The 13,575-nt window shown below is 34.6% G+C and overlaps 1 protein-coding gene across 1 annotated transcript in view; it reads right to left on the minus strand.

The window, feature by feature from the left end:
• The window catches only part of CTNNA3 (catenin alpha 3), a 1,891,866-nt gene extending 1,878,291 nt beyond the window's left edge, over positions 1–13,575 (minus strand). Inside the window, exon 1 of the mRNA XM_069571817.1 lies at positions 13,344–13,575. Within this exon, the coding sequence (XP_069427918.1) occupies positions 13,344–13,356 (13 nt within the window). The 5' untranslated portion in view covers positions 13,357–13,575. The remainder of the gene's footprint in view (positions 1–13,343) is intronic.

The raw sequence follows: 13,575 nt of genomic DNA on the forward strand, positions 1-13,575 counted from the left end.
ACGACTTGAGTGACTGAACTGAACTGACTGACATCCTTACTAGAGAATATCAGTCCTCACCAATAGATAGAAACAACACTAAAATAATCTAGAATAGCATAGAAAAATAAATTCAACCAAGTGGTAGCTATGATGAAAAGTAAATTTGTACATATTGACATGGAACAATTCTTTTTAACTTTCACTAGAAACTGGTAGCAGTTTCCTCGTGAAAAGAGAATCCAAGAACTGAGGACCTAAGGTCAAGGCCAAAGGAATATGTATTTTCACTGAAAGCCCTCTGTGGCAAATGCTGTTTGCTAACACCATTTCCAGCCCTGGCCCAGCTTTCCTCCTCTACTGGAGAGACTGCAAAGTTAAGAAACCTGCTCTTCTCAGACTCCCTTGAAGTAGTGGTACCCAGATTTCACCAGCAAAAACAGCTTGGATGAGATTTTTAAAGGTTACAGACATCAGAACCTTCTGGGATAGTTGTAGAAGGACTCTACTGCCCAGTGTAAGAGCAAGGGATAGTGGAATCTAGTACACCCATAGGACCATTCCTCAGGTACAGTTGGACATTCTTCCTATAGCTGCATTTTCTTTGGCTGTTCAATGGCTCTCCAAGAAAATCTATGAGTTGTCTAGTAGCATTTATGAAAAACTCAGCTGGAGTTATCCAGAGCAGACTCTTGGTTGCAATCAAGAATTCTAGCTAAAGCACTCTTTACTAAAATAAAAATAAACATGCAAATATAAATTTTTCCCTTTAGGAACCCTCCTACACTGTTGGTGGGAATGCAAACTAGTACAGCCACTATGGAGAACGGTGTGGAGATTCCTTAAAAAATTGCAAATAGAACTACCTTATGACCCAGCAATCCCACTTCTGGGCATACACACCGAGGAAACCAGAATTGAAAGAGACACATGTACCCCAATGTTCATCGCTGCACTGTTTATAATAGCCAGGACATGGAAACAACCTAGATGTCCATCAGCAGATGAATGGATAAGCAAGCTGTGGTACATATACACAATGGAGTATTACTCAGCCGTTAAAAAGAATTCATTTGAATCAGTTCTGTTGAGATGGATGAAACTGGAGCCGATTATACAGAGTGAAGTAAGCCAGAAAGAAAAACACCAATACAGTATACTAACACATATATATGGAATTTAGGAAGATGGCAATGACGACCCTGTATGCAAGACAGGGAAAGAGACACAGATGTGTATAACGGACTTTTGGACTCAGAGGGAGAGGGAGAGGGTGGGATGATTTGGGAGAATGCCATTCTAACATGTATACTATCATGTGAATTGAATCGCCAGTCTATGTCTGACGCAGGGTGCAGCATGCTTGGGGCTGGTGCATGGGGATGACCCAGAAAGATGTTATGGGGAGGGAGGTGGGAGGGGGGTTCATGTTTGGGAATGCATGTAAGAATTAAAGATTTTAAAATTTAAAAAAATAAATAAATAAAATAATAAAAATAAATAAATAAATAAAATAAATTTTTCCCTTTAAAAAGTTAAGTTTTATAAAAATGCTTCAAAAATAAAGTATATGTGGTCTGGGGACTTCCCTGGGGTCCAGTAGCTAAGACTCCCTGTTCCCAATGAAGGGGTATGGGTTCAGTCTCTTGTCAGGGAATTAGATTCCACACGCCACAACTAAGAGTTCACATGCGACAATTAAAGATCCCACATGACGCAATGAAGATCAAAGATCCCTCGTGCCACTGCTAAGACTTGATGCAGGCAAATAAATCAATAAATGTTTTTAACATATACATATGTGGGCTGGATGATGGTACAGTTCAGGGAGGACATACCTAGTTGAAGAAGCACACTCAGAGATCCAGGCCCCCAAGTCCCATTTGTATATCAGCTGTGCCTCAACCACCAGAGGCAATCTTAGAAATACAAACGTGGACTCAAATCCTTCTTAAAAATAGCCAGTGTTAAAAATGTGATGGAAGGAAAGATGCCAGGCTATGAATAATACCAAAGATAACAACCAAAATGTATAAAATACTTGTGTAAAGACAACTCTGCTGAAGGACAAAAAAGAAGTGAGTAAACAAAAAGATGATGACTTGGTGTGTCTGTGTTAGTTGCTCAGTTGTGTCCTACTATTTACGACCCCATGGACTACAGCTCACCTAGATTCTCTGTCCATGGCATACTCAGGCAAGAATACTGGAGTGGGTAGCCATTCCCTTCTTCAGTGGACCTTCTCAACCCAGAGATCAAACCTGAGTCTCCTGCATTGCAGGCAGATTCTTTACCATCTGAGCCACGAGGGAAGCCCTGATGTATAAGTAGACTAAACATTAAAAGGGCATTATTTTCTCCCTGAATTAAAATATTCAAAGGCTATTATAATAACTTTCTAAAATGTTACACTAAAATTCATCTGGAAATAAATAGTATGTGATTAGATATTAGAAAACCCTGAAGGAGGAGAAAAGAATAAGGAGAAAGATTAATCCTTCCAGATACTAAAATATGTTAGAAAATAATTTTAAAAGTAGGGATTGCATCAGCAAGGTAGCAGGATACAAGCTTAATATACTAAACTCAGCTGCATTTTTTTACACTAATAATGGAAAAATAATCCTTTTAATATCACATCAAAAAAATAAAATACCTAGGAATAAACTTAAAGGAGGTGAAAGCCCCATAAGCTGAAAACCGTAAAATGCTGATAAGGGAAATTTAAGAACATTCAACGACATGGAAAGATATTCCATGCTCCTGGATTTGAAGAATTAATATTGCTAAATTAGTCATACTGCCCAAAACAATCTACACATTTAATGCAATTCCTATCAAATTACCAATGACATTTTTCACGGAGCTAAAACAAATAATCCTACAATATAGGGCTTCCCTCGTGGCTCAGTAGTAAAGAATCCACCTGCCAATGCAAGAGACATGGGTTCAATCCCTGATCCAGGAAGATCCTGCAGGCCATGGAACAACTAATCCAGGGTGCCACAATAGAATCTACTATGCCTGTGTCCTAGAGCCCAGGAGCTACAACTACTGAGCCCATGTGCCACAAATACTGAAGCCTGTGTGCCTTAGAGCCCATGCTCTGCAATAAGAGAAGCCACTGCAATGAGAGGTCTATATACCACAACTAGAGAAAGCCCATGCCTAGCAATAAAGACCTAGCATAGCCATAAATAAAAATAAACAAATAAAATGATTTTTAAAAATCAAAATTATTCCCCCCCCAACAAAGTTCTACAATATATATAGAATCACAAAAGACCCAGAATTGCCAAAGCAATCCTGAGGAAAAAGAACAAAGCTGGAGGTATAACCAGACTTCAGACTATACTACAAAACTACAGTAATCAAAATAGTGTGGTACTGGCACAAAAACAGACTTGCAGATCAATGAACTAGAATAGAAAGCCCAGAAATAAACCCATGCACCTACAGTCAGTTACTATACTACAAAAGAGGCAAGAATATACGATGGAAAAAAGAAAGTCTCTTCAACAAGTGTTGGGTGTAAGGAAAGCTGGACTGCTATATATAAATCAATGAAATTAGAAAACTCACACCACATACAAAAAAAACTCAAAATGGTTTAAAGACCTAAATATAGGAAATGACACCATAAAACTCCTAAACAAGAACTAGGGAAAAACATTCTCAGACATAAATTATAGCAATATTTTCTTAGATTCATCTCCCAAAGCAAACAGAAATAAAAGCAAAAACAAACAAATGATGCCTAATCAAACTTCAAAGTTTCTGCACAGCAAAAAAAAATCATCAATAAAACGAAAAGACAATGTATGAAATGGGAGGAAATACTTGCAAACAATGTGACCAACAAGGAGTTAACATCCAAAATACACAAAAAGCTCACACAACTCAAAATTGAAAAAAAAAAAAAAAAGTAAATGCCTCAATCAACAAATGGGCAGAAGACCTAAGTAGATGCTTTTCCAAAAACACAGATAGCCAACAGGCACGTGGAAAGATGCTTAACATTGTTAATTACTAAAGAAACGTAAATCAAAACCACAATGACATATCACCTCACACCAGTTAGAATGGCCACCATTGAAAAATCTACAAATAAATGCTGGTGTGGAGAAAAGAGAACCCTCCCACACTATTGGTGGGAACGTTAAATCAGTGCAGCCACTATGGGAAACAGTAGAGAAGTTCCTAAAAAAAAATTAAACTAGAGCTATTATATGATCCAATGATCACACTTCTGGATATATATCAAGAAAAAATGGAAAACTCTAATTTGAAAACACACATGCACCCCAATGTTCATGGCAGCATTATAATAACCAAGACATGGAAATAATCCAAGTGGCCACCAACAAATACTTGTCACATCTAGAGAAAGTTCACATGCAGCAATGAAGACCCAGTGCAACCAAAAATAAATAAATTAATTTTAAAAAATAATAATAACACAAATGAATTCATATATAAAGACAGAAACAAACTCATAGAACACAAACATAGTTACCAAAAGGAACAGGGAGGGAGAGAGGATCAAATAAGGAGTATGTGATTAACAGATACAAGCTCCAATAAACAAAATAAACAAGCAACAAGGATTTACTATTTAGCACAGTGAATTATATTCAATATCTTATAAAAATCTATGTTGGAATATAAGCTGAAAAAGAACTGAATCATTTTGCTACACACCTGAAACTAACACAATATTGTGAGTCATCTTCAATGGCAAAAAAATTTTTTTTAGAATAAATAAAGAAGAAAAGAAAAGGCAGGGAAAGTAGAGATTACAGAAAAATTAGATTAAAAACATTACCAGAAAAACTTATGGTTACCAAGGGGAAAGGGAAGATGGGATAAATCAAGAGCTTGGGATTAACATATACACAATACTATATATAAAACAGAAAACCAACAATAACCTACTATATAGAATAGAGAACTCTACTCAATATCTGTGATAACCTATATGAGAAAGGAATCTGAAAAAGAATGAATATATATATATATTTATATATAAAACTTTGCTGTATACCTGAAACTAACACAACATTGTAAATCAACTATACTCAATGTAAAACAAAAATTTTTTTAAAAAAGAATATTGCCACAACAGGAGAAAGAGTGAAACACAGACTCTAACATAAATTTATCTTATGACAAAGATTTTAAATTAGCAGGAAAGAGTGACTCTTACATAAATCATATTAGATCAACTAAATATTTAGTTGAAAAATTAAAATTCAGCTGACTCCAAGACTCATTTCTTTGTGCAAAGTCAATTCCAGATATAGCAAAAGTTATAAATTCTGAAAGATAGTATGAGTGAATTTATATATAATACAGTTATATATAATAATTGAAGTAGAAAGTCCTTTCTAACCAAACACAAAATTCAGAAACCATAAAGGAAGAGGTTTTAAAAACTAAACACAAAAATATTTTATTTTATGTGTGATTTTAAAATAAAACATAAAAGTAAAATAAACAAAAAATTGGAAAATACTTGTAACACATTAAGTAAACAAAAAAATAATTTGCTTAATTTACTATGGGGCAATTAAAAAAAAATAAGTACTGGATCTCCTTGCCAGAGCAATCACAAACACAAAAAGAATAAAAGGCATCAGATTTGGAAAGGAAGAAGTAAAACTGTCACTATTTGCAAATGACATAAATTTTATATATAGAAAATATTAAAGACTCTACTGAAAAGCTGAGAAAACTCATTCTAATCAATGCATTCCATAAAGTTGCAGGATACAAAATTAACATACAGAAATCAGTAGCATTCCTATACACTAACAATGAATTATCTGAAAAAAAGAAAACAGTTCCATTTAAAATAGCATGAAAAACATTAAAATACTTGGGAATAAACTTAACCAAGAAGGTGAAAGATTTTTACTCTGAAAACAATGATGAAAAAAATTTAAGAAGACAAAAATAGATGGAAAAGTATCCATTGTTCATGGATTACAAGAATTATTATTGTTGAAATGTCAGTCTCTAGACTGACCAAAAACCACCTATAGATTCAATGCAGTTTCTATCAGGATTTTAATGGCATTTTTTCAGAAGAAGAAAAAAAATCTGAAGTTTATATAGGACCACAGAAGACCCAGAATAGCCAAAGTCATCCTGAGAAAAAAACAATAAAGTGAGCGGCATCATACTTCCTGTTCAAGTATACCATACAGCTATAGCAACCAAAACAGTATGATACTGGCACAAAAATGACAAATAGACCAGTGGAACAGAATAGAGAGCCCAGAAGTAAATCTAAGTATAAAGTCAACTAATATTTGATGACGGAGCCAAGAATACTCAATGGATAAGAATCTCTGCAATAAATGGTATTAAAAAAAATTGGATATTTGCATTACAAGAGTAAAACTAGACCCCTGCCTTACGCCACTCACAAAAATTAACCTAAAATAGATTAAAGACTTAAATGAAAGGACTAACACCATAAAACTTCTAGAAGAAACCATATCCAGTAAGCATGGCATACTTTTGACATAGGTCTTAGTAGTATTTTTGTTTGTTGGTTTCCTCAGGCAATGGAAACAAAATCAAAAATAAACGATTGGGAATACATCAAACTAAAAAGCTTCTGCACAGCAAAATAAACAATCAACAAAGTGAAAAGAAAACCTATAGAATAGGGAAAAATACTTGCTAATCATATATTCAGTAAGGGATTAATATCCAAAATAAAGAACTTATTCAACTCAATAGCAAAAATAAATAAATAAAAGTGGGCAAAAGATCGGGAATACACTTTTTTCTAAAGACTATATACAAATAGTCCATAGGTACATTGAAAGATGCTCATCATTCCCTAACGTCATTAGGGGAATGCAAATCAAAACTGCAATGAGATATCACCTCATACCATAGAATGGCCATAATCAAAAAGACAACAGATAACATGCGTTGGCAAGGATGTGGAGAAAAGGGAACCCTGTGTACTGTCTTGGTGAGATTGTAAACTGGTGCAGCCACTGTGGAAAACAGTATGGCGGTTCCTCACAAATTATAAATAGAACTACTATATAATCCAGTAATTCTACTTCTGGGAATATATTCAAAAGAAACAAAACACTAACTCAAAAAGATATCTGCACCCCCATATTCATAGCAGTATTATTTACAATAGCTTAGACATGGAAACAACTTTAGTGTCCACTGATTGATGCATAAAGAAGTTGTGGTATATACACCCTGTACAATGAAATATCATTCTGCCATTAAGAAATGAGGAAATCCTGCCATTTATACCAACATGAATGGAACTTGAGGGCATTATGTTTGGTGAAATAAGACAGAGGAAAGAAAAATATTGCATAATCTCATTAGTATGTGGAATCTTTAAAAAAAAAAAGTCATACAAAAAGAGATCATATTTGTGCTTACCAGAGATGGGGCATTGCAGTTGGGGGAAAGAGAATAGGAGGAAAGTAACAAACTTCAGTGAAAAAGGAACAAATTTCCAGTTTCAAAATAAGTAAGTCCTTGGGATATAATATACAACATGATTATAGTTAACACTACTGTATGACATTCATGAAAGTTATTAACAGAGTAAACCCTAAGAGTTTACTAAACTAAAAAAATTTTAGTTTCTTTTTTTCCTTTTCTTTTTAGTGTGTCTATATGAAACGATGGATGCAAACTAAACTTATCACAGTAATCATTTTACAATACAAGTGATCCTTGAACAGCATAGGAATTAGGAACACCAACCCTCCTAACAGTTAAAAGCCCACATATAGTTTAGAGTTACTGTTCACATCCACAGTTCTTCCATGTCTTCAGTTCTACATCTGAAGATTCAACCAACAACAGATCATGTAATACATTATTTACTATTGAAAAAAAAAAACTTGCTTATAAGTGGATCTGTGTCATTCAATTCAAGAGTCAACTATACATGTAAAACAAACCATTATGCTGGACCTTTTAAACATACAGTGATGTATAACAATTACATCTCAATAAACCTGGAAAAGAAAAGAAGAGCAAGAAATATGGAAAGGCAATTTATATAAAAAAAGAAATACAATGGGCTAATATTTAGAAATTGTTCAACCTTACTTACTATTAATCAAATGCAAATCAAAAGAACAAGATATAATTTTTCCCTATCCCTAAAAGATCATTATCAACAGTGGTAAGAGTTAGGGACATAAGCTTTCAACATATGCTGTTTGCGGGGGTAGAAATCGATATGAACTTCTTAAAGAAAAATATGATAACAGCTCTCAAATTTTAAATTATGCATACTCTATACTCTTTAACCTTCAGTTGATATTTCCAATTAAAGGTAATACTTATTAACTTGTAAAACGAACATTCCTTTTGACTCAGCAATTCTATGTAATGAATTTATTCTAAAGATATATTCATAAAATTACATCAAGATATGTGAACAGGGATATTCATTATGGCATAGCAACATAAAAATATATATATGAAAAACAATAAACACATTCATCAATATAGAATGAGCTAAATATACTATGCTACATCCATATGAAACTGTACAACTCAGATGGAACTTGAACCACGTGCCAGGACTCTAACCCAGTCTTTAACTGAAATTACATATCTGATCTCAGCACATAAAGAAGCTCAGGTTTGGGACTTCCCTGATGGGCCATTGGTTAAGGATCCTCCTTCTAGTGAAGTAAAGATTAGTCTGTGCACCCAACAAGAAGCCCTGGTGAGGCAACAAAGTCTCATTTGCAGCCAAAAATTTTTTAAATAAAATAAATTTCAAAATGAAGCTCAGGCTGTTTATGTCTCATTGCAGAAAGAATTCAGTAAGAGACAAAGTGAGAAGTAAGAAGTGAATTTATTTAGAGATGCATGTTCCATAGACAAAACGCAGTCCGTCTCAAAAGGGAAGAATGGCTTTGGGAGAAATAACTCCACAGAGTGTGGGCCATCTCAGAAGGTGAGAGGCCCCAAAATATGGGGTAGTTAGCTTTTATGGGTTGGGTAATCTCATAGGCTAATGAGTTGGTGAATTATTTCAACTATAATATTCAGAGAAAGAGTGGGGATTTCCAGGAACTGGGCCACCATCTACTTTTTTACTTTTATGGTGAGCCTCAGAACTGTCATGGTGTTTGTGGGTGTGTCATTTAGCATACTAATGTATGACAATGAGCATATAATGAAGTTCAAGGTCCACTGGAAGCCAAATCTTCCACTATCTTGGACTAGTTGGTTTTAACCAGTTCATGTCGTGTACCATGGCTGTGTCATTCTTTTAAAGGTTGTGTCTTGCCCCCTTCTCTCCTGTTTCACATATAGTAGTAAAACACTATGAAGAAACTGAAAAACTATGAGGTAGGTCTACATGAATTGCTATGCATATATCTTAACTAAATGTAACTATCCTAATTCAGAGAAAGCAGGGGGGACACAAGATACAGATAACTACATATAGCATTAAGCCTTTTTTTCTTGACCTAAATCAGGGTTCTGTAAGTTAGCAAGAGCAGAATACATGGATATTGCATAGGCAACCAGCAATGCATATCAATGATTATTTGATTCTCAAAACTAGGATTCCTTTGTTAACCCATATTGGAAAGGGAACTGCTGATTCTAACAGAAAAGCTAATTAATCCTGCAAATTTCCATGAAAACACATAATCTATGAGCTCCAGCCCTGGACTAAGACAGACCCTGGTACTTCTGGAGAACCACAGAGAGGTAGGTTTTATTTCTCACTCTCCCTTCATCTTCATCCCTATCCATAAAAACACAAACACTGGAAAGGAAACACTACAAGGGCAGGGCTTTAATTTGGTTCGCTAGTATCTATCCCCAGCACTAAGAGTAATATCTGGGACACAAGTCATCTAGAAAGAGCGAATAATTCCAAGGCCAATGTTGGAGTAGAGCCAAAGTAGCCCTTTGAGGAATCCTGCTTCTCTGTCATTCTGTTTTCTCAATGAGCTAATCCAGGGCCTCTTTGCATTGATACTACCTCCAGAAGACTCATCAGCTGAGACCTGGTAATTCATTTATTATCTAGTTAACCGTACTAGATATTATTCATTCTAGTTATTCATTTATAATCTAGTTATTTATGTATTATCTAGTACACCTCCATCCCAACTCTCTATTCTATATGCATATAAACAAAGAAGATAAATGCTTGTATAGTCTCCTTTCATGAACCAGTAATAGACTGAGAACTGCTGATCACATTTTGAATGGTGCTAATATAAAATAGGGGCTAAAGTCTTCAAGTTCCAATACTTAAAGGTTTTTGTATCAAACATTGCCTTCTCCATCAAATGTTTTTCACCATTAATGGAGGGACCTGAAGCAGCCCAAGCATACCAGTTAGGATAATGAAAAGCAGGAAAAAGAGGCAAGGCAGTGGGGGTCCCAAATAAATTTGACCTAATTTACTATTTGCACATAGGAATTTAGTCACTTCTCAGATCGTGGAAGTTAGTGATTAAATTGGTAGCAGATTACTGGCTGTGTGCCAGACAGCAATAATATAGTTAAAAATAGTAATTAAGCATGTGAAAATCAGGTGCAACAGCTAACAGTCAAGTTCATTTTCAAAAATTCTATAGTCTCAATTATCTGTCACTTTCCATTAGGTTTGCGACTTGGCAAAACTCTGGAGTTCCACCCAAAGTTCCACAATATCATGTCACTTAAAATCCAGTATCGAAACAAGATTTAGAAAATCATTCTTTTTGAGTCTCTAGAGTAACATTCCCATGAGCCAATGATCCATAAATAAACACTATTTTTAAGTCTTCATTACGAAGCACATAGTTTCTCTTCAGGCAAGATTGGGCTGCCAACTTCTCTGCTTAAGTCTTAATCCCTCCTATATCAAAGAAAAAATAGAAACATGCTAGCAGAAGTTCAGAGTGAATAAAGAATGGAACTCCCATCCCTCCATAGCTATGATTTTTCTCTAAATACCACTGAAAAAATAAAATTCTACAATTAAAACAAGGTGATCCAGGCAAAATATATTCTTTAAAAACTCACAACCCTATACCTCACCTCCCACCAAATACTGATACTTCTACTCTCTCCATTTTGACTTCTCTGTACCAGCCACTACCTCTGAAAATCAAATTGTTTTATTTATTAGCAATTTCTTGGCTTTTTACTTCAATATATTCTATTTCTATAACCATAAATCCCAAATTCAACACCAATAACGGAATTAAAATTTCATGTCTTCCCTAACTCCCACCCTACCCATGCCGTACTCCATTCTCATGTTTCCATAAGCAGAAAATCTGAAAACTGAAACTCTGTTTTAACATGCGCCTTCTACACTTTTTCTTTACACTTTGCTGCCTAGATTTCCTCCAAATAATTCTAATTTCCACAGACTTCTATTATAAAATATTTGTTCTTCCTAATTCTTTGTCACAGATCATAAAATTCATATAACTATGAACAACATATAGATAATCCTCTACAAAAGTTATTTATAAATTCTATTGTTTTAAAGTCCAAAATAATGTAAGCAGTCAATAATACTGTCTATTGGTTTCGGGCAGAGATGAAGAATTTTCAACATGTAGCTTTGTTGATACCTGTGAAAGTTCATAAGGAGAAATTTTGTAACTAGAGAAGATCCTTCCCAATACTAAATATATTGCTATCTCTGTGCCTGATAACTATGTTTTGCATCTCACAGACACTCAATAAATATTTCATTTGGTAGATAAAGAATTATACAAAACCTTAAAAGAAAACCAGTAAAAGCCATCTTCTTAAAAAATCACAATCTTTGTCTTCAACTCTAATTTTCCCTAATCTGACAAGTCTACACTTAAAAATAGAGCTTAGGGAAATGATCTTTAAAATAAATAAATACACAAATATACACACCATAGCACCTAGATGTTCAACAATGATTAATAAAATTACATCTATTCACTTGGAAGAATGTTAGCAATCTAAAATAACATCTATGTAGACTAGGTAATATTATATGGAAAATGTTTTGGTAAAGGTTAAATGAAAAGCAATGTTCTAAATTTTATCCACAGTATTACTGCGATTCATTTTAAAGTTATGCAGAGAAAAAAGACTAAAAGAAAATGTATCAATGAGATTACAGATAATTTTGTCTGTGCTTTTAAAATCCCTACAATGATCTCATATCACTTTTATAATGAAAATAAAAATAAATTTTACCATAAAAATCCCAATATTTCACTCAATTAAGAAGAGAGACACAGAGTGTGTACAGGACACCACAAATGGAAATAACTGTATATATGCTGTTCGTATTTTGGGTTTCTCCATTTAATAAATTGTCCTATGCCACTACTAAGGTAATTTTTTTATGGTGGATAACAAAATTTTAATAGTTCATCCAAATATGCCATTTGAATTTGACTACTGATAATCTCTATCTCCAAACCACAATGGTTCTCAGTATGTTGACATTTTAGACTGTCTAAAAAGACCTAGCCATAAACCCAGAACCAAGGCTAATTTGAAATCCTATTTTTCCCACCTGTGTGTTTTAAGCAAATCATTGGACCTCTTACATCATCAGATATGTTGCAGCTGTCTTAGTGGTGCATATCCATGACTCAAAACATGCACAGTTAATGAACTTCCTGATGCCTAACCTAAATTCCTTCTTGTTTCCATTTGTATTTCTCTCCAGTTCTGTTTTCAGTGCAACTAACAGCAATTGCTTGCAGTCACCCAGCCACTGTCAGTGACCTTCTCTTTACATGACTGATGACTGTTTCCCATATTCATCTCGTCTAGTGTGATTTTCATTTGATTATAAATGGCAGTAAAAATAGCTCTGAGAAATTCCTCAATTTCCTAATATTATTAACAATTGTAAAACAAGTATATAAAGCAAATATTAAATTCAAAAATTAAGGCTTTTGCCACATCTCATTTTTAAAATCTCCCATTACTGTGAACAAGTTTTGGGTTGAAAGTAAAATCGCTTCAAATATTTTGCCCCAGCCCCATGCCAAGGCACATGTATCCAGGCCATATCTTATCTTTTCCTGCACTGGATCCCAATCGGCTTTTTATAGCCAGAAACTCTCTGAATGCACAGCACGACCTTGGCTACTAGCTTCCCCCGGCACTAGTTTGAAAGTTATTTATAACTTTAAACTTAGCTTGAAAGCCTATACTTCTCAACATAACTAGTCAAAACATTCCTGTTTTATATAATAATGTGATGTTCTTTAATTCAGAAAGAAACCCCACACTTTAAACCTACGATATGTAACTAAGGCAGAGCAATTTCAACGCAGAAACAAGAATGCACTGAAGTCCAGCTCCTCTTTTTACAACTTGACTCTTACCTTTCTGTTGCATCCTATAGAGTAAATGTGTTTAAAATTCGGCTCTTGTAGGAAATTTTCCGAAAAGATTTTGGGGGAGGAAAGAAAATAAGACTTCTTGGTTAGTCACAGAGTTGCAGAGTACCAAATTGAGAGGCAGTGACAGTGGGGCAGTCACTTCAGCTGAGCGTCATTCACCCAGGATGAGAAAGAAGGGGGAGGTTACAAACCAGGGTGGGTGGTATCTAATCCT

Source organism: Ovis canadensis, chromosome 25 (assembly GCF_042477335.2).
Source record: "Ovis canadensis isolate MfBH-ARS-UI-01 breed Bighorn chromosome 25, ARS-UI_OviCan_v2, whole genome shotgun sequence".
In the NCBI taxonomy this organism is placed as follows: Eukaryota; Metazoa; Chordata; class Mammalia; order Artiodactyla; family Bovidae; genus Ovis; species Ovis canadensis.